Genomic DNA, 26064 nt, shown 5'->3' on the forward strand with positions numbered 1-26064 from the left:
TTTTCAGGCAGGAGAAGGTGAAGCAATCAACCCAATTTAAGAAAACAACATCCACACGTTGCTGAAAAGCAGGGTGGATGTTTAAAGACTCAGTGGTGATATCCTTCAGAAACCAGAATTACTGACTGGAAACGGTCATCCCAAATCTGCTGCTCACAGTCAAGGCTCATCTTATATTCCAGATTTCAGAGCTTCCATGGAAGGGTGACACTAAATGACAAACACACCAATTCAAACCAACATGAACATCAATCTCTCAGATTTGTGTAACACACAAACAAACAAACAGAAAAGATTTTAAAAATATGCCACTTCTCTGAAATGAAAAGATCAATCAAACATTTAGTAGTTATTTACGTAGAGTGTTTTCCCTGTGTTTCCTCTGAGTCTTATAGTATCTGGTCTACATTTAGGTTTTCAATCCACTTTGAGTTTATTTTGTATACAGTATTAGGGAGTGTTCTAATTTTCTTCTTTTACACATAGCTGTCCAGTTTCCCACCACTTATGAAGAGACCACCTCTTCTCCATATATATCTTACCTTGTTTGTCACAGATTAGCTGACCACAGGTGTGGAGTTCATCTCTGGACTCTCTAGCCTGTTCCCTGATCTATATTTCTGTTTTTGTGCCAGTGCCACACCATCGTGATTACTCTAGATCTGTATTGAACTAGCCAAAAGTTCGTTTAAGTTTTTCCATAAAATCTTATGTAACAAATTTTTGGCCAACTCAGTGATATATTCTGAAGTCAGGGAACCTAATTTCTCCAGCTTTGTTTTTCTTTTTAAAACTGCTTTGGCAACTTGGGGTTTTGTGTTTCCATTAAAACTGTAATTTTTGGGCTCTAATTCTATGAAAAATGCCATTGATAATTTGACAGGGATTGTATTTAATCTGAAGATTCTTTGGGTAGTATAGTCATTTTCACAATATTGTTTCTTCCAATCCAAGAACATGGTATATCCCTCCATCTGTTTTGCATCATCTTTGATATCTTTTGTCAGTACCTTATAGTTTATGAGTACAGGTCTTTTGCCTCCTTAGGTAGGTTTAGTCCTAGGTATTTTATTGTTTTTGTTGCAATGGTAAAGAGACTGCTTTCTCAATTCTCTTTCTAATCTTTCATCATTAATGCATAGGAACACTCATTCTTACTTTTTAAAAGCAAAACTGAGCTAGGTCCTAGGAGAAATTAGAAGACTGTCTATGGCTTAGAAGTCTAGGGTTTCTTCCAACAGTAGAATTGATTTATAAACTAGTGCAAATACACAAAATGATTTGTATTAAATACAAACTGACAGCAACTTAATAGTCAAAATTTTTTTTCATGCAAGGGTGAGGAAATTCAAAGAAGTGGAGCAAGCAAAAACATGACACAAATAACAGAAAATTCTCTAGAAATGAACCTCCCATGTAAAAGCTGAGCAGATGTTCCAGGGTTCTGTTATCTGCATTCATGCTACAGCATTAAAATGACATAATTGCCAATAAATAATCATCATTAATTCCGACTATATAATTGGCCTTTAAACACTTTCCTATGAAACTTCTACATTTTATTAGTATGTTCTTGTTTATATCTTTTAGTTAATAAGGAAAAACTATTGTCTCCACTTAGGAGATGTTTCCTAAGACCAGAGGAATAAAATTAATATTGGAGTGTAATGGAGTAATTAATTCACTAGTCACTAGTAGAATTTGATCCCTCATGCAAAGAGTTGACTCATTGGAAAAGACTCTGAGGCTGGGAGGGATTGGGGGCAAGAGGAGAAGGGGACGACAGAGGATGAGATGGCTGGATGGCATCACTGACTCGATGGACGTGAGTCTCAGTGAACTCCTGGAGTTGGTGATGGACAGGGAGGCCTGGCGTGCGCGATTCATGGGGTCGCAAAGAGTCGGACACGACTGAGCGGTGATCTGATCTGATATAAGTACTCTGCTAAGGACAAGATAATGTGTCTATTTGTTCAGGGTTCTAGGAAAATAAAATGAAAACATGTCACATTATATGTTGATTTTCATCATCATCAATACACACATTTTAAGTGCACCCATGTCATCAGTGTTTTCCTATTACCAAGTCACTGAAACTGACACGCTCCCCTTAATTATCTGCAAAGCTCTAAATGTAAACACACATATATAGATGCTAACAAGTTAATTACAGTTACTATTAATAAATTACCTCTTCTAAGGCATTCCACAGTTCTTTCTCTGTATGCTGATTAAAGGGATCCAGATTTTCCCTCATTGTTCCAGTGAATAAAACAGGTTCCTAAATACCCCAAAATAGTGAATGTTATTACCTTAACCTGTTTTCATTTTATTCCAATGTGTACAGAATGTCAAAATTAAAATGCAGAAACATCTAAATTCATTAATTATTAATAACATAGTTGCAAATGTATGATTACAAAAAAGCATCTCTAAAATAATTTTCCATTGTACAAAGTGTGCTACAAAATATCTTTTGGACTACTGAACACTAAAGAAGAAAGTGTTGAAGAAGTTTTTTCATCTTAAGGAAAAAACTGAAGACAAAGGAAGATTTGATTTTTTTTAATACCACCCTGCTAATAAATATCTGCTTAAACACTCACACAAACATGAGAAACTTAACATCAAGATCTACATAAATTAACTGTCAATGCTGGTGTGACTGGGAATACCAACAGCATGATTAGTAGAGGTTTGTGCCTCAAAGCAAACCACTAAATATTTACACATTAGCACTGAAGAATAAACTAGGCTTTTTCTCCATTGGTCAGACTGTCTTCTAGGGTCTGGAATCTCTCCACATGTGTGAAATGAACATCCCCACATGTGCAAGGGGAACGTAAGCTCCTGGGGTCTGCAGCACCTCTGTCCATGGAGAGATCACCTCTGATTTTGGCATCAGCTGGTCCCCAGTTCTCTCACCTGTGTCAGGATAACCTGCCTCACAGAACCTCGTTACTAACTGCAAGGCCAGGAGGACCTGAAACCCACCGTGACCTGTGCATGATACTTTAATTTAAATAGTTCTTCCTATCCATCTGCTTCAGGAGGAGCCATAAGTAAATTACTCTGGAAATATAGTGTCCTCTTGGCTTCAAGAGAGAATCCTGTACATAAGCTCATGTAGGCCATTTACATTTTCTTCTGAAAGGCTCTAGTAAGCCAGGTCATAAGAATATGGATAGCAGTGAAGAGCCTTATAAGCTCCTTTCAGTGAAGGGGGCAGAACAAGGGAATGCACTCGTGTGGGAACAAGAGGAGAACTGACTCTTCCACAATGCCCAGAACTGCTCTGAATCACACGTTCAAATCAGCCTTGGGGCTGGACTTTCCTCCTCACTTCACAAAAGCCTGAGAGGAAAGATGAGATAGACAGACATTTCTTTCCCCTAATCATAAGGAAGAATGATACTCAGGAAGCCTTCCAAACCTTCTTCAATATGGTCTAAGTTTTAAGTCTGGTGAGAGAGGAAAGAATACAGAAAACTCAGGATGTGCCACCAAAATAGAGACATATCTGAGCAAATCCACAATTAAAAAGACATATAAAGGAGATTTATTTGCACAAAGTTGATTAAGTAGCCAGTATGCCTCCAAAGCACTGAAAATCACTAGTCATACAATATTTCAGAATGTATACTGAAGAACTAAAAAAAACTCGAAACACAAATTTAAGGTCTCCCTTAAAACTTGAATTTAGGATCAAAGACTAAACAACCATCTAAACAATGGTAAGCATTCCTTGTCAGGGGACTAACCATCATTCACTTCAGATTTTTATAAAAACTTGTTACTTATTATTGTAATTATCAACCTTAAGATTCCCACATGCAGGTATTCTGCATGTCTCCATGAGGTTTACACAAGCGACATAGCCAGGCGAGGGAGGCTGGTCCCCAATATTCTTCTTCCTTCCTCCATTTTCTAGGTTCTTTCAAGTAAGCAGGCTACTCCCTGCATATAATCTCAACCGGTGGTCTTTCTGGGGGACATATTTAACTACTTCAGATCCTAAGCATAAAGAACACACATACTTCAGCTACCTGTTGTGTTTAAGAAAATTATTTAATAAGAACTTTCATTTTGCTTATTCCTGAAATTTTGAACAGAAGTTGAGGAGTACCTTCTTAATAACACAGTATTCATCTTTGAAAGTTCCCCCATGACTGATGGTCTATGTCCCACTCCCCTGTCTCTGCTCCTACCCAGGTATTTGTTATCATCACATCTCCCCCAGTTCTGACCTGTTCATGCAGAGTCAGCAGTGATGGGATGAGCCTGGGAGGAAGAGAGACCACCATGGAAGCTCTCTGCTGCTTCCAGGATCACAGGGACCAGGGATCCAAGGAAGATGGTGTGGGCCTGCTCAGCTAAGAGAGGCAACTCAAAGAAACAGCACTGGGCTCCCCCTCCACAGAGTCTGCTCTCAGCTTCCTAAATTCTAAATTGGGGTGTTTAGACACAAGCATCAATGCTTTCTACTCATTTGGGGGGAGAGGAATGTAAGTTTTGCACTTAGACAAGTAAATTCCAGTAACCAAACTAACAGACTTTCTCCACCTCTGCAGCTAGCAAGACACGGTAAAGACAAAGGGCTCTTGGTTGGGGAGGATAAGATTTTGAGTATCTTCTCCTGACACATATCAGCCCATGACATACAAGTGCAAACCCATTTCTAAACTGATATTTCCAAATGAGGGACAGAGCGATAGGAGTAGTATCTTCTGGCTTTGTTCTATGCCTATTCACTCTTGCTAGGTTTGGGGAGTCCTTTCAAGTGGGATGGTAGGAAAAATGGGGGAAAAGCTTTATATCCAAGGATATGAAAGGACTTTACAGACATGCCCTTTATTTCTACTAACTAATCTCACATGGCCATTTCAGAGATGAGTACCATCAAAGCATAAAACTTGGGAATTTAAGCTCATTTATTTTCTACTGTAACCATAAGTCATAAATCTAATAGCCAGAGGAAATCTTTAAATATGGGGACTATCCAGTTTTTCTGAAAGGGATACCTTTGGAAAAATATTTTTTTTTTTTTTTTTTTTTGATTTTCTTCTAAGGAATAATTCTTTTTTTTTTTTTTCTTTTTTTTTTTAAATTTTATTATTTTTAAAAGGAAAAATATTTTTAATTGTGATAAATATCTATAATTTCAGAGAAGGCAATGGCACCCCACTCCAGTACTCTTGCCTGGAAAATCCCATGGACAGAGGAGCCTGGTAGGCTGCAGTCCATGAGGTCGCTAAGAGTCGGACACGACTGAGCGGCTTCACTTTCACTTTCATGCACTGCAGAAGGAAATGGAAACCCACTCCAGTGTTCTTGCCTGGAGAATCCCAGGGACAGGGAGCCTGGTAGGAGGCCATCTATGGGGTCGCACAGAGTTGGACACGACTGAAGCGACTTAGCAGCAGCAGCACACATAAATTTGCTAGATTAGCCACTTCAAGTGCACATTTCAGTGCTGTTAAATACATTCACATTGTTGTACAGCCATCACCACCACCCAGCTGTAGATCTCCTTTCATCTTGAAGAACTGAAACTCTGTACCCATTAAACAACTCCCCTCTCCTGGCCACTCCTGGTACCCACCATTCTATACCTGTATCCATGAATTTACTACTCTAGGTAACTCCTATTAGTAGAATCATACAGCATTTGTCCTTTGTAATTACTTATTTCACTTAATTTTTTCAAGGTTCATCTGTGCTGTAGCATGTGTTGGAATTTTCTTCTTTATTAAGGCTGAGAATATTCTACTGTATGTATGCACACCACATTTTGTTTGTTGATTCATCTGTCAATGGGCCCTTGGGCGCCTCCCTTTTTGCTGTTGAGAATTATGCTGCTATAGCATGCATGTCCCAGTATCTCTTCAAGACCTTTCTTCCAATTCTTTTGGGTTTATGCTCTAAAGTAGAATTGCTAGGTCATATGATACTTCCATCATCAACTTTTCTGAGCAACCAACAAGTTGATTTCCATAGTGGTTGCACTATTTTACATTCCTATCAGCAATGAACACGGGTTCTAATTTCTCTACATCCTTGCCAACACTAGTAATTTTATTTTTTTTCTCTTTCTTTCTTTGATAGCAGACATCTTAAGGGTGTGAGGTGGCATTTCACTAGAGTCTGAAAAGACTATCTTGATTTAAAAATTACTTAGAGTAATCCCAGGTATTTTCGATGTCACGGGCAGGTACAACAGCCGTCCCCAAGTCCACATTCACCTTCTTTGGGTGATGTTGTCACGCTTCCTGATAAACAGGTATTTCAGGACACATTACACCCACATTCCAGGAAGCACATTTGCCTGGCTCATTCTGTCTCATCTCCTCTCTGTTTCTCATCTCAAGAGGGTATTTTTCTGAGCTTCCTTTGATAGGCAGATGATTGCTAAGTATATAATAAAAACTCATTTTTTTTTTTTAATCAGCAAGTCTGTCAAAGCAGAGGGCAGGATGATAGATGAGGACACAGGATCAAGGTTGCGCTTGGCTATATACCTGGAGGATAGTAATCTCTCAGTAAATATCACAGAATTATGTTGAGTGAATGAACCACAGGAATGACAGAAGTGTCTACCATGCATATAATCCAGTCTCCAAACTCTCCCTGAAAGTTACACTACTTTACAATGAAAAAGAAAATAGAACAGAATCAGAGCCCAGGAAGAGATGGCCAACTCAACACTCCACCATCAGAGCAGGCACATATGGGTCTACATGAAACACTTCACACTCATTGACCTATTTTATCCTCACAACAGATTGAGGGGGTGATACTGTTATCTGCCTTGTAAGACAGAGAAAACCAAGGTACACAGAGACAGAATTCTGAGTCCCCTGCTCTTCCTCACTATTCTGTATTGCCTCCCTGGTGAAAATTATTAATTAATGGCTAAATTGTAAAGTCTCCCCAAAGCATCTATATCCTATAATTCTCAAAGCCCCACAATTTCACAGAAAGTTCTCCAAGGAGATAATCACTTTTTAAAAGATGTCCTGGTTTCCCACAACAAAATTACATCTGTAAGACACTTATTAACAAAATTCATGTTTGCTATAGGAACCTCTCTAGCGCTAAACAATTTATCCTTCTGTTCTCAGAATTATGTGATTATCAGTGAATAAAATTGTGGAAACTAAGGAAGTCTGAGTCAAGAAATCTATCTCAGTAAGTTATTAAATCACATGCACACAAAACTAACGAACAACAACAAAAAAAACACCTGGTATCTGATGAAAGTGTCTATTGAAAATACCTGCTGCTAAAAACATGCTCTACGGGGAAAAAAAAGGATCAACTCATTCACTTAATTTGAAAAAAAAAAAAATCAAATTAAAAGCACTTAAACTTAGACGCCTTATACAAAGAACATGTGAGAGTGCTCTGCTGTGCGTACCTGAAGTGCAACTGACAATTTCTTCCTTAAATCATGCAGTCCAATATGTGTTGTCAAGATTCCATCAATATAAATGCCACCTTCAGGTTCTGACAATCGAAAAAGGGCAGCAATGAGGGAACTTTTTCCAGCTCCTGTTCTTCCCACGATGCCATACTGTAAAGAGACCAGGGGGGATGAAGAATTAACAGGATGCACAAAACCCAGGAGAACCCTGATTGCTGAAGAAATTTTTAAGGTTCTATTATATATAAAGAGTAGTCTATAAGTTTCCCAGGGCTTCCCTGGTGGCTCAGATGGTAAAGTGTCTGGCTGCAGTGCAGAAGACCCAGGTTCAATCCCTGGGTCAGGAAGATCCCCTGGAGAAGGCCATGGCAACCCACTTCAGTATTCTTTGGTGAATCCCATGGTCCGAGGAGCCTGGTGGTACAGTCCATGGGGTCACAAAGAGTCAGACATGACCGAGCAACTTCATAAATTTCTCAAGCATGTCCCTGCTGGCATTTTGGACCAGATAATTCATTGTTTGAGGGTCAGGGGCCTGTCCTGTATATTGTAAGATGATTAACAGTAGCCATGAACCCACTAGACACCAGATGCAACCCCCAAATTGTGGCAACCAAAAATGACAGAAATTCACAAATGTCCCTGATTGAAATCACCATCATCCTAAGAATACACAACATAAACTATAGTGATTTTCATGCCTTCTAAAAATGTCAGGCAATTTTATTCAGATTTACCTGAATAAATGTTTAATATGCTGAAAATTGTTTGTTTTCTATAATTATCATATAAGAGCAGAAGGGGACAACAGAGGATGATATGGTTGGATGGCATCACTGACTCAATGGACATGAGTCTGAGTAAACTCCGGGAGTTGGTGATGGACAGGGAGGCCTAGCGTGCTGCAGTCCATGGGGTTGCAAAGAGTCGGACACGACTGAGTGACTGACTGAACTGATCATTATGTGGTATGTTAAAAGGGGAGACATATATGTATGCAGTGTGTGTGTGTGTGTGTGTGTGTGTGTTTGTAACCAACATTCACAAGTAAAGGAAGAAGACCTGAAAATAATCTGCCTGCAGTGAAAAACTAGCAGTCTCCTAAGTGGTCCATAAGAAGTCAGCTTTTAAATAGTTTTATTCCTACTCCCTGGATAATTTCACCTTGAGTATTGACCATGGGTAATTTTACAGAGATGTCGACAAGTCAAGACAGAGTGTTAACACAAACAAGTGCTCACTTTCTGTGTTATTTATTTAAGAGGAATTATTCTTCAGTAGAAAAATGAAATCACTTCCTATATTAAATATCTTAATCATATTCTATCTTGAAAGGAAACATCTTCAAATATAAAATGCAGGTCTCAGTCTTGAAAGAGGCCAGTAGACAAAATTTCCATAATGATATCAACAATGATACAAATAATGCTTGCTATTTACATGGGACCTTTCATCAGAGCAGGTCAAAAGGCATTTTATTAATACATTAATACTTAACAACTGAACCTTGGAAAAACACATGTCAGGTGTCAGCCTATTTACTAAAACCAGAGCAGAGAGAAATTAAACGCACTAACAGTAAGATTAAAGAATCAGTACAGAGTAGGTAAAATGCTGGTGGCTGGTGGTTTAGTCGCTGTCGTGTCCAACTCTTGCGACCCCATGGACTGTCGCTTGCCAGGCTCCTCTGTCCATGGGATTCCCCAGGCAAGAATACTGGAGTGGGTTGCATTTCCTTCTCCCATGTAAAATGCTGGTGAGGAATAAAACTGCATTCAAATATATATGCAGAAACTGGCCTTTTTTACCAATGAATTTTTAAGTGAAAGAAAGTATTAGTCAATCACTTGTGTCCAACATTTGCAACCCCCTGGACTGTAGACTACCAGGCTCCTCTGTCCAGGGAATTCTCCAGGCAAGAGTACTGGAGTGGGTTGCCACTCAAGGGGATCTTCCTGACCCATGGATGGATCCCAGGTCTCCTACATTGCAGGCAGATTCTTTACCTTCTGAGCCACCGGGGAAGCCCGACTGCAAATTCTCTGAAGGAAGCTTTCCAAGAGATTATTTCATCTATATTTAAAATCTGGAATTGATGATAGTGTAAGATATGCTTGGATCATTTGTAAATCAGTAAAGTTTTAAAACTCATGGCTTTAAAAAAAGAACTACTAAATCTTTCTGAGCAATATAATCAGAATGCTTGGAACGTTTCATGTTTTCTGATTTGAATACTTCTAAAGTTTCAAATCTTAGTCTGTCAAATCAATCATGGCATTTCAAAATGAATTTATCTTTATAGAGATTAAACATAAGAAAAGTGGGTTTACCTAATTTTATTATCTTATAAAGGTAATACAATGACTATAAGACATTTTATTGTTGTTCAATCATTCAGTCATGTCTGACTATTTGCGACCCCATGGACTGCAGCATGCCAGGTTTCCCTGTCCTTCACTATCTCCTGGAACTTGCTCAAATTCATGTCCATTGAATTGGTGATGTCACCCAATCATTTCATCCTCTGCCATCTCCTTCTCTTCCTGCCTTCAATCTTTCCCAGCATCAGGGTCTTTTCCAATGAAATGGCTCTTCACATCAGGTGGCCAAAGTATTGGAGCTTCAGCTTCAGCATCAGTTCTTCAATGATTATTCAGGGTTGATTTCCTTTAGGATTGACTGGTTTGATTGCCTTGCTGTCTGAGGGACTCTCAAGAGCCTTCTCCAGCACAACAGTTCAAAAGCATCAGTTCTTCAGCACCCACCCTTGTTTATGGCCCAACTCTTACATCCATACATGACTACTGGAAAAAGCATAGCTTTGACTAGATGGACCTCTGTTGGCAAAATAATGTCTCTGCTTTTTAATTTGTTGTCTACGTTTGTCATAGCTTTCCTTCCAAGGAACAAGCATCTTCTAATTTCACAGTTGCAGTCATCGTCCACAGTGATTTGGAGCATAAGAAAATAAAGTCTATCACTGTTTCCATTGTGTTCCCATCTATTTGCCATGAAGCGATGAAACCAGAGGCAATGATTTAGCTTTGCATGTTGAGTTTTAAGCCAGCTTTTTGCACTCTCCTCTTTCACCTTCATCAAGAGGTTCTTTAGTTCCTCTTTGCTTTCTGCCATTCGGGTGATATCATCTGCATGTCTGAGGTTACTGATATTCTCCTGGCAATCTTGATTCCACCTTGAGCTTCATCCAGCCCAGCATTTTGCATGCTGTACTCTGCATGTAAGTTGAATAAGCAGGGTAACAATATACAGCCTTGAAGTACTCCTTTCCCAATTTTGAACCAGTACATTGTTCCATGTCCAGTTCTAACTGTTGCTTCTTGATCTGCATACAGGCTTCTCAGGACATTTTGTACCTTATGTTAAACTCTAATTCATATGATATAGATGGGCCATTCTCTGCATGCAGGCAGGTTGTAGTGTGTATTATGTGGCTCATCTGTTCTGTGTACAAGCAGGCCTCAAAGATATTTTGTATTTGGCTCCAGACTACCTCAACAATGTGAATATCAAAATAAAGCAAGTTATATGAATTTTTTGTTTCTCTATGCAAATAAAAGTTATGTTATACTATTGTAGTCTAATGAGGTACAATAGCATTATATAAGGTAATAGTACATACCTTAATTTCCAATACTTTATTGCTAAAAGAATGCTAACCATCTGAGCATTTATAGGGTAACATTAAAAACCACTGATCACAGATCAGAATAATAAATAATAATAAATGAATGGTTTGAAATATTGCAAAAATTATCAAAATGTGACAGAGACATGAAGTGAGCAAATGCTATAGGAAAAATGGTGCCATTGTACTTGACTGACACAGCATTGCCATAAATGTCCAATTTTTTTTAAGTATTATCTGTGAAGCACAGTTAAACAGGTGTGCCTGTATTTCTGTGTGTTCTCATACATAAATCAACACACATCAGGACACAGGTGAGAACTGATCTGTGAGAATGTGTGTATGTTCCCATGTTACCAGCTCTACTGTAACTGACCCATCTGTGCAAACAGGGACATCTGTACACTTTAGGTAAATAGACTGAGATATGTTGGGGCACCAAGGACTGCTCATGACCACAGGACTGTGAGTTCCAAACTCCAGTGAAGAGAACTAAAAACCAGGGGACTTCCCTGGCATTCATTCCAGTGGTTAAGATTCTGTTCTTCCACTGCAGGAGGCATGGATTTGATCCCTGGTCAGGGAACTAAGATCGCACATGCTGCATGGCCCCAAACACCCCAAAAAGAAAAAAGCAACTCACAGAAAACCTGACTCTGATTATTCCAGAGTTCAGTCTTCAAAGCTATAGTCTGAATGTCTTTTCTGAGTAACCAAAGGGTTTTACCAATTGCTCATGGAGAGTGTCACCAGTATCAGTAACCTTACATTCTTCAATCTAAAGACAGTTGGGGGACTTCCCTGGTGGCTCAGTGATAAAGAATCTGCCTGCCAATGCAGTAGACGTGGGTTCAATCCTAGTCCAGGAGAATCCCACATGCTGTGAAACAACGAAGCCCGTGCACCACAACTATTGAGCCTGCGCTCTAGAACCCGGGAACCACAACTGTTGAGCCAACATGCCACAACTATTGAAGACCTTGCACCCTATAGCCCATGCTCTTAACAAGAGAAGACCACAATGAGAGGCTCACGTGTGGCAACTAGAGAAAAGCCCAAGCAGCAACAAAGACCCAGTACAGCCAAAAATAAATAAATAATAAAATTATAAAGACTCTTAAAGAAAATCTTCTGTTATTGTTTTGCAATGGCTTTCTGTTTTTCCAACCAGGTTGGTCTCTGATGATGACACAACTTATTAGACACTTGCTTTTGGATCTCTCTTCACACACCAAACTCAACATATTCAACACCCAATGCCCACACAAAACAATCCCTTCATCCGTCTTCCCTACTTTATTCTCATTACTTCTTTCCCAGGCTCACAGTGCTTAAAAAACAAATTAAACTCCTTAATCATAATCAGTGCAAATAAATTTAAAAAGTAAATAAATACTAGCTATAGCCCAGCACTCTGAAAAAAAATTCTTAAAATTTATTTTTACTTTCTAGGCTGCTGCATGTGTTCTTTTTGTGTGTTTCTGTATTTTTTTGTATGTGTTCTTAAAGACACAGTTCACATATTTAAGCAAAATGGGATTAATGTGAACATACTGTTATATGTGTCTTCATTTAGTATTTTGTAATGCTTTCATAATATTATAGTACATGTGATCATTTATTTAACAAATCCTCTATTGCTGGATATTTAGGCAGTGTCAAATAGTTAGCTACTGGAAATAACTCTGTTAAATATCCCTGAAGCTAAATCTTTGCAAACAACCTTAAGCATTTCCTTCACATAAATTCTCAGATTTGGAACTGCTGAGAGCCAAGTATGAACCCCTTGGACAGCAAGTATGAATCCCTTGGATAGCAAGGAGATCAAAGGAAGTCGATCCTAAAGGAAATCAGTCCTGAATAGTCATTGGAAGAACTGATGCTAAAGCTCCAATACTTTGGCTACCTGACACAAAGAACCAACTCATTAGAAAAGACCCTGATGCTGGGAAAGACTTAAGACAGAAGGGGAAGGGGACAACAGAGGATGAGATGGCTGGATGGCATCACTGATACAATGAGCATGAACTTGGGCAAACTCCAGGAGATGGTGAGAGACAGAGAAACCTGGTGTGTGTCAGTCCATGGAGTTGTGAAGAGTCGGACACAACTAGGTGACTGAACAGCAACAACAAAGTAGAACAGCAACAACAAAGTATGAACATTTTCAGAGGAAGCTGTTTAGCTGCTAACTTACCCTCCAGAAGTATGATACCATTTTTTACTCCCACCCATTTCCCTGCAGATTCACAAATCCAGGTGTTAGAGCTTTGTTTTAATTGACATCAATTTGATTCCAAAAAGTGGCATCACTTTCCCACGATGTCTTACTGGAGGGGAAAACAGCTCCCGGCTCCCTACTCCCTGCACCTGTCCCCTCTGGCCCATGTGCTCTCACTTCTCAAATTAAACTCCCAAATGCCAGCTCAGCATCCAACACTACACCCTAGGATGTCTCTTCTACAAAACTGTCCTCTCATACTTCATGTACATGAGTCAGCTTCCTTGGCATCACTAGGTAATTGTGAGGGTTGAATGCAAAAACGTGTGTTACGCACTTGGTAGTTCATTTTCCTGAATGTTTTGCAGATGTCTGGGTCTTCACTCACTGGATCAGAGCATCATGCTTTTGCTTATCTTGGTCTTACCTCCCAGAATGCCTTTCATATGCATTTCCACCTGCTGAAACCCTAACCACACATCACTAAGTCTGTCTCACATGTCTAATTCCTTGAAAATGCTCTCCCTGTCTCCTCATGTGGGCTTGTTCTAACTCTAGCTGATGTTATGTCATTTTATATAAATGTCTATAAAATTGTGACCTCTTTCTAGCTTACAAAGTTAATATAGCCATTTTCTTTCTTCAACTAGACTGTATACATTGACATCAGGATCTGTATTGGATTTGACTTTTTCTTATTTGTATTACCTGTGGTGTCCTGAGACAAAGAAACTTCCACTGGAAGATGAGATTTTTAACTCAGGCCAGAGAAATTTATGGAAAAATCTATTACCATATTATTTAGGTATAAGATAAATCAGAGACAGATACAGCAGATGGATCCTATAGCCATAAATACAATTTCAAATGGCCAACAGCTCATTTTCATGGGACAGACAACACTTTCTGCAATGCAAGTGGTTATGGTCATTTTACACCCTATGAAAATAATGACCATTTTGTCCAAGCATTTACTCTGGGTGCTTTACATGTCTTATGTTCTTTAAGTTGTACATCAACCCTACATGTTACATCCTATCACTTCCATTTGGCACAAGAAAAGATTGAGGCTTAGATAACTTAGTCTGTCTGAACTATCAGAGCCCATAAATAGCAGTATGGGACTCAAATCCACATCTTTTGGCCTCTTTTCCATCTGTTGATGGGACTCTTTATCACCTGGATGGCCTGACATTTTATCATGTCCCTCTGTGTAGCTAGAACACAGAGAGTGGGGATAGGTGTAGTTTCAGTTAAAAAAAAAAAAAAAAAAAAAAAAAAAAAACAGGCCTACCATAGAGAACTTACAGTCAGAAACTTAAAGCATGACTTGGACACAAGTGTATATATGGTGAACAGGAGCAAAGAGGGTACCTGAAGTCAGGTTGACCAGCTGTCAGCAGAAAAAACCAGCATCCACAGCCGGATTGAGAGAAACCTGCAGCTAAGTGGGACACATGATGCCTGGGGAACAGGTCAAACAGACCTCATGCCCTGCTCGGGGCAGCAAGACTCATTTTTTATCCCATCAGATGGTGAAACAGCCACACATACACTGCTGCACTGGGCTGTCTCTGACTCCAGGTCCAGACAGGGCTGAGCCTGTGGGAAATCCCCCTGGTCCCTGCAGGAGGCTGGTGTGGGGAAGGCGGGACAGTGGAATGAAAAATGCCTGTGATGGAAGACAGACTCCACTGGAAAGACACAAATAATGCAGTGGAATCACACAGAATTAGATTATAATGTAAAAGTGAAATTTACAGAGCATAAAGGTAAGGAAATCTAGTGCACAGAATATTCTAGAGCCTCCTGCTCAGTCACAACAGAGATTTGGGAATTCTTAAGTTCAAACTGTCAAAGCACATTTCTTGGGAATCACAGGTTATCACTCATCAAAAACTGACCATGGGAGGGAAAGGAGGAGGTTATGTTCAGCTGTAATGCTGAGTCAAGAGGTCTGGGTGATCCTGAGTCTCTGCATTTCTAAGAAGCTCCAGGAGATGTAGGTGCTGCTGGCTCTGGCACCACGGTTTGAGTCACAAAGAATTAGGAAGCCAGCAGGGGAAGGGGAACAATCTGGGAGTAAGGAGAGTGGTTTTTAAGAAAATATATGTAAAAAATGAGAAAATGTAAGAAACTAATACTTTTGCACATTATAGCACAGTCTACTAAGCATCTGTAAAAATGTATCATCCAAATAATAGCTGTGAGCAAAAACAAAGCAAAATCAATCTACCTCGAGAGCTGGAAAATACTTTATTGCCCAGGATTCTCTAAAATGATCAAATCAACCACAAAATCATCTAAATGAAAAATGTAGCCTGTTTTCAGACTCTAACCAGGAAGTCTAGGGTCCTATTTATCTCACGTTGGCTTTTATGTTTGGCTGTTCTGGGTCCTGATTGCCTTGGAAGAGCTGTCTCTAGTTGTGATGAGTAGGGGCTACTCCCTGTTGCAGTGCACAGGATTCTCACTGAGGGGGCTTCTATTGATGCTGAGCAAAGACTTCAGAAGTTGTGGCACATGGGCTCAGTAGTTGTAGTGCAGGGCTTTGTTGCTTTGCAGCATGTGGAATCTTCTCAGACCAGGGATTGAACCAGTGTCCCCTGCATTGGCAGGCAAATTCTTATCCACTGCACCACCAGGGGAGTCCTAGTTCCTTATTTTTACTTGCTATTTCTTCTGTGAATTAAAATCCTGCATCAGTTCAGTTCAGTCGCTCAGTCATGTCCAACTCTTTGTGACCCATGAATCACAGCATGTCAGGCTTCCCTGTCCATCACCAACTCCCAGAGTTCACCCAAAGTCATGTCCATCGAGTTGGTGATGCCATCCAGACATCTCATCCTCTGTCGTCTCCTTCTCCTCCTGCCCCCAATCCCTCCCAGCATTAGGGTCTTTTCCAATAAATCAACTCTTCGCATGAGGTGGCCAAAGAACTGGAGTTTCAGCTTTAGCATCAATCCTTCCAATAAACATCCAGGACTGATCTCCTTTCAGTCCAAGGGACTCTCAAGAGTCTTCTCCAACACCACAGTTCAAAAGCATCAATTATTCAGCACTCAGCTTTCTTCACAGTCCAATTCTCACATCCATACATGACCACTGGAAAAACCATAGCCTTGACAAGACAGACCTTTGTAGGCAAAGTAGTATCTCTGCTTTTGAATATGCTATCTAGGATGTCATAACTTTCCTTCCAAGGAATAAGTGTCTTTTAATTTCATGACTGCAATCACCATCTGCAGTGATTTTGGAGCCCAAAAAAATGAAGTCTGACACTGTTTCGACTGTTTCCCCATCTACTTCCCGTGAAGTGAAGGGACCAGATGCCATGATCTTAGTTTTCTGAATGTTGAGCTTTAAGCCAACTTTTTCACGCTCCTCTTTCACTTTCATCAAGAGGCTTTTTAGTTCCTCTTCACTTTCTGCCATAAGGGTGGTGTCATCTGCATATCTGAGGTTATTGATATTTCTCCTGGCAATCTTGAATATCATCTACTATACTTTCCTATTGACTAACTTCCAGAAATCAGGACAGAAGAGGAAATAAGAGAAAGAGAATAAAGCCCCACTTCTGCTGGGCTGGCTCACTCTCATGTCCCCTGCCCACCACACCCCTCGTCCCCCTCCACAACAGCCTCTCTCAATCAAATCCAACACCAAAGGGTTGTCCTGAAGTGATGAGGGCTGGGACAGGTGAGCAGGAGAGGGAACCTGGGAGGTAGACAGGTAGAGTGAAATCAATTCATGAACACACTGCCCAGGTATCATCTCCAAACACAGAAATGAAACTAAAAGTGATACTGAGTGGACCAAGGTACAGATCAAAAATCAAGTTACTGCAGTTATTAATTCAGTCTCCAAATTCAATTTTCCCTCAAACATTTCAGAATCTCAATCCCATGATTTTCAGGTTTTAGAAGGAAGAATCTGTTATATTCCTAAGTTGTACTACATATAAGTCATATTTTATGGCTTTGGGGAAAATTTAAGACAAGTGCAGGTTAACAGAATTACATTTACAACAGAAAATCTGACACACACATTGTCTGAGAGTAAGTAAACACCACCTACAGTGCTCTCAGGGAAAAGATTATATCAAGAGCTGTGGTTAATGTTTTCCTGACACAGCAGTTCACATTTTTCCTGACCTACACTGAAACTGGAAATAATTAGGAGGGAGCTTTTGCCCTGTGACTAACTGAAGCTGTTCCCTGGGTAGCATTCGGGCATTACGTTGAATATTCTTTCATGTTACAAGGGCTTCATTCATTAAATCACAGCTACAGCCATTAGATGGGTCTGGGGTGGTAAGAGTTTTAAAGAGCAGTTCTTTCAGTTATTTACTGAGTTGTCATGTGTGTCCGCTGGTTCCTGCTTGCTCACACCTGTGTAACTCACTCACCCTCACAACCAGCAGTCCCTCAGCACCCTCTCTGTGCCTTGCAAAATGCTACTTTCTGGGAACAAAAATGAAAACAAGATGCTCCCTGATTATAAAAAGCCTCAAAGTACTATGAGATGTAGATCCCAAATTACAAAGCATGCAACAGGTGCTATCTTTTAATTATGATGAAATTCACATAACATAAAATTTAACCATTTAACCATTTTTAAGTGGATAGTTTGGTGTTCAGTACATTCACATTGCTGTGCAACCACGCTTGAGTTTTTTTTTTTTTTTTTTTTGCCTCATAAAACTGAAATTCTTACCCATTAAAAACAACTCCCCATTTCCCCTCCCCCAGTCCCTGGAAACCACCATCCTACTTCCTGTCTTCTAGGATTTGACTACTCTAGGAATCTCACATAAATGGAATGAGAGTATTCATTTCTTTTGTGTCTGGCTTATTTCATTTAGCAAGATGTCATCAAGGTTTATCCATAGGTCAGAATTTTCTTCCTTTTTAAGGCTGAATAATACTTCATTGTAAGGATTTAGTTCCTTCCAATTTTTGGCTGCTATGAACATAGGTGTACCATAAATGCTACCTTAAAAGAATATAAAAGACACTAAGGGTATATTAGTGTTTGTGTGTATAAAAGTATATATATATATATACACTAAAAGTATATATATATATATATACACACACACACACACATACACATACACTAATATGTATATTATTATATTAAGTATATATTATGTTAAGTATGTATATTAAATATATATTATATATATTAGTATATATAAGGGTATATTAAGGGTACACTAAACTGAGGGTCTCGAAGATGCATTCGAGTTGACTCAGAAAATGAGATTTTCACCATCCGGATGATGGAGGGCCTGGGTCTCTGAGGTAGAGGACCACTGTGTGCACAGGGAACAGGGAGGACGTGGTACTTTGGGAGAACCTGCACACATTCCCAGTGCAGGGGGGTGTGTGTCAGACAAACTGGCTGCAGAGCAAGGTGGGGAAGATCTCCTAACACCTTGTCTGTTCTGGTTTAGTGTCTTCTTCAAGACTCTGTCCTGGTCCCTGGTGAGGGCCTCAAGCTGAGTGCAGAAAGAACATCACCAGCAGACATGGATGCTGACAGGTCCAGGTCACAAGCCTCTCTGCCATCTTTCTTTTGGATCTTCTCTGCTACCTTCAATTTGCTTTTAACTTTGAGCAAGTCTCTAGACCCTACCTCTATCTGAGGCCCTGGTTCCTCACTCCTGACTGGGTCATTATTGAGGCTCTTCTCTGGTGGACACAAGGTCATTTTATGGCCCCTGCAGGAGTGGACTTGAGGCTATGCTATGGTTCCAACAGCAGCTCACACAGCCCAGTAAGGATCAGATCTGGGCTAAGAAAGAAGCAGTCTATTGGGGGAAGGCAGGGGGCTGGCAGCTCAGTGTGGGTGAGTGGAGGACAAGGCTACAGGAAGGGCTAAGGGACAGGGAAGGAGGCTGCCACCAGAGGGTACCATGGGAGGAGGAGGAGATCTCGGAAATACAAACAAGAAAAGATGGAAAGGAATGAGATATTGGAGAGTTAGGGCCAGGAAGACAAGGCTGACGTCCCATACTTTGTATGAATAATCAGGTGTCACATATAGTGTCCCGAGTCAGGTTAAGGTGGAACCCCAGATCCCAGAGCCCATCAACCACCATGAGGAAGCTCAGAGCACAGGGGAAAAATTGCTGGTATACCCATGCCATGGTCAGTTTCCAAGAAAGATTCACCTACAAGTCACTGATCTAATCTGCATCCATTAGGAGCAAACAGTCCCCCAGACATAGTGATAAGGAAGCCAAGAACAGATGTGGTGCTAAATCTTTAGCTGGATTTAAAGAGGCGAATGGCTTAAACTAACCTTTTCTCTTGAGTAAATGGATGTTTCCAGGTTCCTCAATACCAGAGGACTGTCCAAGTTATATCTGAAGTTCACACTGAAAAAGGAAATCCTTCCGTCTGGGGGCCAGAATGGTGGTGGACGATACTCAAGTTCCCAGGGTGCTTCTTTCTCGAGGTCTGTATATTCAATTACCCTTTCTACTGATATCATCTGAAAGACATATGACATCACATGAGTTAGTATCAGAGGATCTAGTTTATAGGTGTTCAGAGATTGTAAATGAAACCTCCTGCTTTTATATGGTTCAGAATATCTCAGGTCTCAACATCCACAAAGGACAGAAGTAGGAGTCTGATGAGACCTTGGTGATTTGCAAACTTGCTCATCATCTTCATCACTTTACACACAACTACTTCGTTCAATTTTATATAAAAGCTAAAAAAATTAGAGAAATTAATGGTAAGATTTTATTGATCCACCTTTCACATCTAAATTAAAAAAAAAAAAAACACAAGAATTTTTTGAAAGAAAAGAACAACACTTATGGACATCAATCAGTATGTGTGGCTACAGAAGGGCCATGTGTTACAGATGTCCAGAACTGGACAGTCATCAAACATCATTTTAATAATTAGTCACTTTCTACTCTGTTAGAAGAAATAAATGGAGAAACTTCATTTTTATTGTTTTTCTCCCTTTAGAAGGTACAAATATTCAAAAGTGTATAATTTACTTATTGACTAAGGCCTCTTCAGTTCATTTCAGTTCAGTCACTCAGTCGTGTCCGACTCTTTGCAACCCCATGAATTGCAGCACGCCAGGCCTCCCTGTCCATCACAAACTCGCAGAGTTCACTCAAACTCATGTCCATCGAGTCAGTGATGCCATCCAGCCATCTCATCCTCTGTCATCCCCTTCTCCTCCTGCCCCCAATCCCTCCCAGCATCTGAGTCTTTTCCAATGAGTCAACTCTTCGCATGAGGTGGCCAAAGTACTGGAGTTTCAGCTTTAGCATCAGGTCTTCCAAAGAACACCCAGGACTGATCTCCTTCAGAATGGACTGGTTGGATCTCCTTGCAGTCCAAGGGACTCTCAAGAGTCTTCTCCAACACCACAGTTCAAAAGGATCAATTCTTCAGCGCTCAGCTTTCTTCACAGTCCAACTCTCACATCCATACATGACCACTGGAGAAACCATAGCCTTGACTAGATGGACCTTTGTTGGCAAAGTAATGTCTCTGCTTTTTAATATGCTATCTAGGTTGGTCATAACTTTCCTTTCAAGGACAAAGCATCTTTTAATTTCATGCCTGCAATCACCATCTGCAGTGATTTTGGAGCCCCCCAAGATAAAGTCTGACACTCTTTCCACTGTTTTCCCATCTATTTTCCATGAAGTGATGGGACCAGATGCCATGATCTTCATTTTCTGAATGTTGAGCTTTAAGCCAACTTTTTCACTCTCCTCTTTCACTTTCATCAAGAGGCTTTTTAGTTCCTCTTCACTTTCTGCCATAAGGGTGGTGTCATCTACATATCTGAGGTTATTGATATTTCTTCTGGCAATCGTGATCCCAGCTTGTGCTTCTTCCAGCCCAGCGTTTCTCAAGATGTACTCTGCATATAATTTAAACAAGCAGGGTGACAATATACAGCCTTGATGTACTCTTTTTCCTATTTGGAACCAGTTTGTTGTTCCATGTCCATTTCTAACTGTTGCTTCCTGACCTGCATATAGGTTTCACAAGAGGCAGATCAGGTGGTCTGGTATTCCCATCTCTTTCAAAGTTTTCCACAGTTTATTGTGATCCACACAGTCAAAGGCTTAAACAACCATAACTCCACACCTTTGAGAGCACATTTGGGAGACACCCTATCCTACCAGAGAGAAGGGCTGCCAGCAAATTCAGGTGCTCAATACACACATGAATAAGTGAAAAAATGGAGGGGAGGGGTGGGGGAACATATTAATTAAATAAATTTTAAAATACTGGATTCTTTTCTTTTACCAAAAATAAGGAATTACCCATTAAGAAGCAAAGATAAACTAGCTGCTAAGAAACGAGCTTATGTTGTCTCCAGAATTTCAAAACCTCTCTCCTACAGAAACATTTATTGTATTTGAAGACAGTTTGTGATGAATATAAAACCCTCTGACATGACATACATATGTGGGAAAATATGTATATATTTTTATTAACTTTAAGCAAAAGGAAAATGAAAGTGAAAGTCAGTCAGTCATGTTCTGCTCTTTGCAACCCTATGGATTGTAGCCTGCCAGACTTCTCTGCCCATGGGGATTCTCCAGGCAAGAATACTGGAGTGGGTAGCCATTTCCTTCTACAGGGAATCTTTCCAACCCAGGGATAAAATCTTTCTCTCTTGTGGCTCCTGCATTGCAGCCGGATTTTTCACCATCTGAGCCACCAGGGAAGCCCTTAAGCAAATGGAGGAGAACATTAAAAAAAAAAAACTTTGTAAGATAATGTAAAGAAAAAAAAAAGTTTTATTATTTTATGTAAGAACTGCTTTTATGCCATATAACACCAAGGAGACCTGAAAAGGCTAAGAACAGAAAAATAAACATCACCATGTTCTCAACTTCAGCACTTTGCCTGACGCACCACTGGAACATCCCCGTGAGTACGAGAGAGAGAGACAGGACCAGGCCAACCTGCCCAAGATCCAAGGCTAAATGAGGAAGAAGAGGAATAAAATTAGTCGACTTCTCAACCCCTTACACAGGTCCTTCTGTCACTTTACAAAGATGACTCCTTTATTTTTATGATTTTTATTGGAGTATATAGTTGATTTACAAAGTTGTATTAGTTTCAGGTGTACAATAAAGTGAATTAGCCAGACGTATACATATAATCTGTTCTTTTTAAATTATTTTCCCAGATATGTCATTACATACAGTCCATACCCCATGGACTGTAGCCTACCAGGCTTCTCTGTCCATGGGACTTTCCAGGCAATACTACTAGAGTGGATTGCCATTTCCTACTCCAGGGGATCTTCCCAACCCAGGGATTGAACCCAGGCCTCCCGCATTGTAGACAGACACTTTACCAACCGAGCCACCAGGGAAGTCAATATATGTCATTACAGAGTATTAAATAGAATCCCCTGTGCTATACAGTAGGTCCTTTTTAGTTATCTATTTTATTATATAGTAGTGAGAAGACTCCTTTATAATACTTAAATCATTTGCATGTAATGATAGTATCATTCATAATATTACTTCTGTTGTATGAGACAATAATACAGTAGGAAAAGAAAAAAAAAAAAAAAAAAAAAAAAAACGCTATGAGGGACTTCCCTGGTGGTCCAATAGCTAAGACTCCGAACTCTCAATGCAGGGGCTCAGGTTCAATCCCTGGTCAGGCAACTAGACTCCACATGCCACAACTAAGAGTTCACATGCTGCAACTAAAGTCCTGCCTACTATAACTAAGACTGAAGGTCCCACATGCCCCAGCTAAGACCCAATACAGCCAAATAATTAAGTAATTTTTTTTAAATATGAATTTAGAAAGAACTAACAAAGCTGTGGTTGTTGTTAAGCCACTAAGTCATATCTGACTCTGGTGACACCATAGACTGTAGCACTATAGGCTTCCCTGTCCTTTGTTATCTCCCAGAGTTTGCTCAAATTCATGTCCATTGAGTTCGTGATGCTATCTAACCATCTCATCCTCTGTCACCTCCTTCTCCTCCTGCCTTCAATCTTTCCCAGTACCCAAGGTCTTTTCTAATGAATCAGCTCTTCGAGTCAGGCGGCAAAAGTATTGGAGCTTCAGCTTCAGCATCAATCTTTCCAGTGAATATTCAGGGTTGATTTCCTTTAAGATTTAATGATTTGATCTCCTTGCTGTCCAAGGGACTCTCAAGAGTCTTCTCCAACACTACAACTTGAAAGCATCAAGTCTTCAGCCCTCAGCCTTCTTAATGGCCCAAATTTTACATCCATTGACAACTCTTATATGACTACTGGAAAAAACATAACTTTCACTATATGGACATTTGTGGGCAAAGTGATGTCGCTGCTTTTTAATATTTTGTATAGATTTGTCATAGCTTTCCTTCCAAGAAGCAAACGTCTTTTCATTCATGGTTGCAGTCACAGTTTGCAGTGATCTTTGGAACCCAAGGAAAAAAAATCTGTCACTGCTTTAAATTTTTTCCCATCTATTTGCCATGAAGCGATGGGACTGGATGCCATGATCTTTGAATGCTGAGTTTTAAGCCAGCTTTTTCACTCTGCTCTTTCACTTTCATCAAGAGGCTCTTCAGTTTCTCTTCACTTTCTGCCATTAGAATGGTATCATCTGCATAACTGAGGTTATTGATATTTCTCCCAGCAATCTTGATTCCAGCTTGTGCTTCATCTAGCCTGGCATTTTGCATGATGTATTTTGCACATAAGTTAAATAAACATAGTGACAACATATAGCTTTGTCATACTCCTTTCCCAATTTTGAATCAGTTCATTGTTCTATGTCCAGTTCTGTTTCTTCTTTACATGCTTTCAAGTTCTCAGGAGACAGGTAAGATGGTCTGGTATTCCTATCTCTTTCAGAATTTTCCACAGTTTATTGTGATCCACAGAGTCAAAGCCTTTCAACATAGTCAATTAAGAAGATGTTTTTTCTGGAATCCCCTTGCTTTCTCTTTGATTCAAGGAATGTTGGCAATTTGATCTCTGGTTCCTCTGTCTTTTCTAAAACAAGCTTGTATAGTTGGAAGTTCCCAGTTCACATACTGTTGAAATCTTTGAAGGATTTTGAGTATAACTTTATTAGCATGTAAAATGAGTGCAATTGTGTGATAGTTTGAACATTCTTTGGCAGTGTCCTTCTTTGGGATTGGAATGAAAACAACTTTCAGTCCTGTGGCAATTGCTGAGTTTTTCAAAATTTCTGGCATACTATATGAACAGCATCATCTTTTAGGATTTGAAATAGCTAAGCTGGAATTCCATTACCTCCACTAACTTAGTTCATAGTGATGCTTCCTAAGTTCCACTTGACTTCACAATCCAGGATATCTGGCTCAAGATGAGTGGCCACACCATCGTGGTTATTCAGGTCATTAAGATCTTTCTGGTACAGTTTTTTTGTGTATTCTTGCCACCTCTTCCTAATCTCTTCTGCTTCTCTTAGGTCCTTACCATTTTTGTCCTTTATCATTTAATCCCACCTGGAGTGAGATACACTTGACAGTATAATATAGTTGAGGATGTCATTGTTCAGATTTTTGTCCTTATGCTACAATTATCATTATGTAATTTCACTTTCTACATCCAATGTAGCTGCAGTTTAAATCACAAAAACAAGGCAATGGATTCTAAGAGCCAGTGCTTTTAAATCTAAAATATTACTCTCATTTTCCCATTATTAAAGACTGTAATTCAGGGCTATTTCTACGGAATAGTCAAAGATGGTGAATTCATGCCACACATTCCAGCAACTGTTCATCTGGGACCCACACAGCAGTGAGGATACTCTTTTTGCTATAGAGAATCTTTCTCAGACCCCCACAACCAAGGATTCCAGTAGCCCAAAAGCTAAAACCTAAAACCTAGTCTGTACAAAAAGCTTAATAGTAAACCTGGTTCTCTCCATCCAGCTATAGGACACTACCTAGGATGTTCAGAGGTCATCTTGCTACAGTTATGTAGATCTCAACCCATTCAAAGAAAGATAAAAAGATAAAAGATCTCAATGAAGACCTACTGTAAACAAACAAGCAAACTATTCAAAGGCAATCTACAGATTCAGTGCAATCTCTATCAAATTACCAATGGCATTTTTCACAGAATTAGAACAAAAATATCTACATTTTGTATAGAAATACAAAATACCATGAATAACCAATGTAATCTTGAGAAAAACAAAGAATAAAAATGAAGCTAGCAGGAATCATGTCCCCTGTCTTCAGACTATACCACAAAGCTACAGTAATTGAAACAGTATGCTACTGGCACCAAAAACATAAATATAGATCAATGGAACAGGACAAAAGTCCAGAGATAAACCCATGCACCTGTGTCACCTATGAGAAAGGAAGCAAGGATATACAATGGAGAAAGACAGTTTCTTTAATAATTGGTGCTGGGAAAACTGGCCAGCTACATCTAAAAGAATAAAATCAGAACACTCCCTAAGACCATAAACAAAAGTAAACTCAAATACATTACAAACCTAAATGTAAGACCAGACACTAGAAAACTCTTAGATGAAAACACAGGGAGAACTCTCTCTGACATAAATTGCAACAAGCTTTTTAACCCACCTCCTAGAGCAATGAAAATACATAAAACACAAACAAATGGGACCCAATTAAGCTTAAAAACTTTTACACAGCAAAAAATAAAAATAAACAAAGACAACCTGCAGAATGGGGGGAAATATTTGCAAATGAAGTGACTGATAAGGGATTACTCTCAAAAATATACAAACAGTTCATGCAAATCAATAT

At 39.7% G+C, this 26064-nt stretch overlaps 2 protein-coding genes across 2 annotated transcripts in view; one reads left to right on the forward strand and one right to left on the reverse strand.

Moving 5' to 3' along the window:
* Positions 1–26064, forward strand: part of LOC123328868 (ATP-binding cassette sub-family C member 4) — a gene marked incomplete in the record, with an annotated part of 1148417 nt that overhangs the window by 425901 nt on the left and 696452 nt on the right.
* The window catches only part of LOC123464825 (ATP-binding cassette sub-family C member 4-like), a 34386-nt gene continuing 27973 nt past the window's right edge, over positions 19652–26064 (reverse strand). Inside the window, exon 5 of the mRNA XM_045162441.1 lies at positions 19652–19791. Within this exon, the coding sequence (XP_045018376.1) occupies positions 19766–19791 (26 nt within the window). The 3' untranslated portion in view covers positions 19652–19765. The remainder of the gene's footprint in view (positions 19792–26064) is intronic.

This window comes from Bubalus bubalis, chromosome 13 (assembly GCF_019923935.1).
Source record: "Bubalus bubalis isolate 160015118507 breed Murrah chromosome 13, NDDB_SH_1, whole genome shotgun sequence".
Classification (NCBI taxonomy): Eukaryota; Metazoa; Chordata; class Mammalia; order Artiodactyla; family Bovidae; genus Bubalus; species Bubalus bubalis.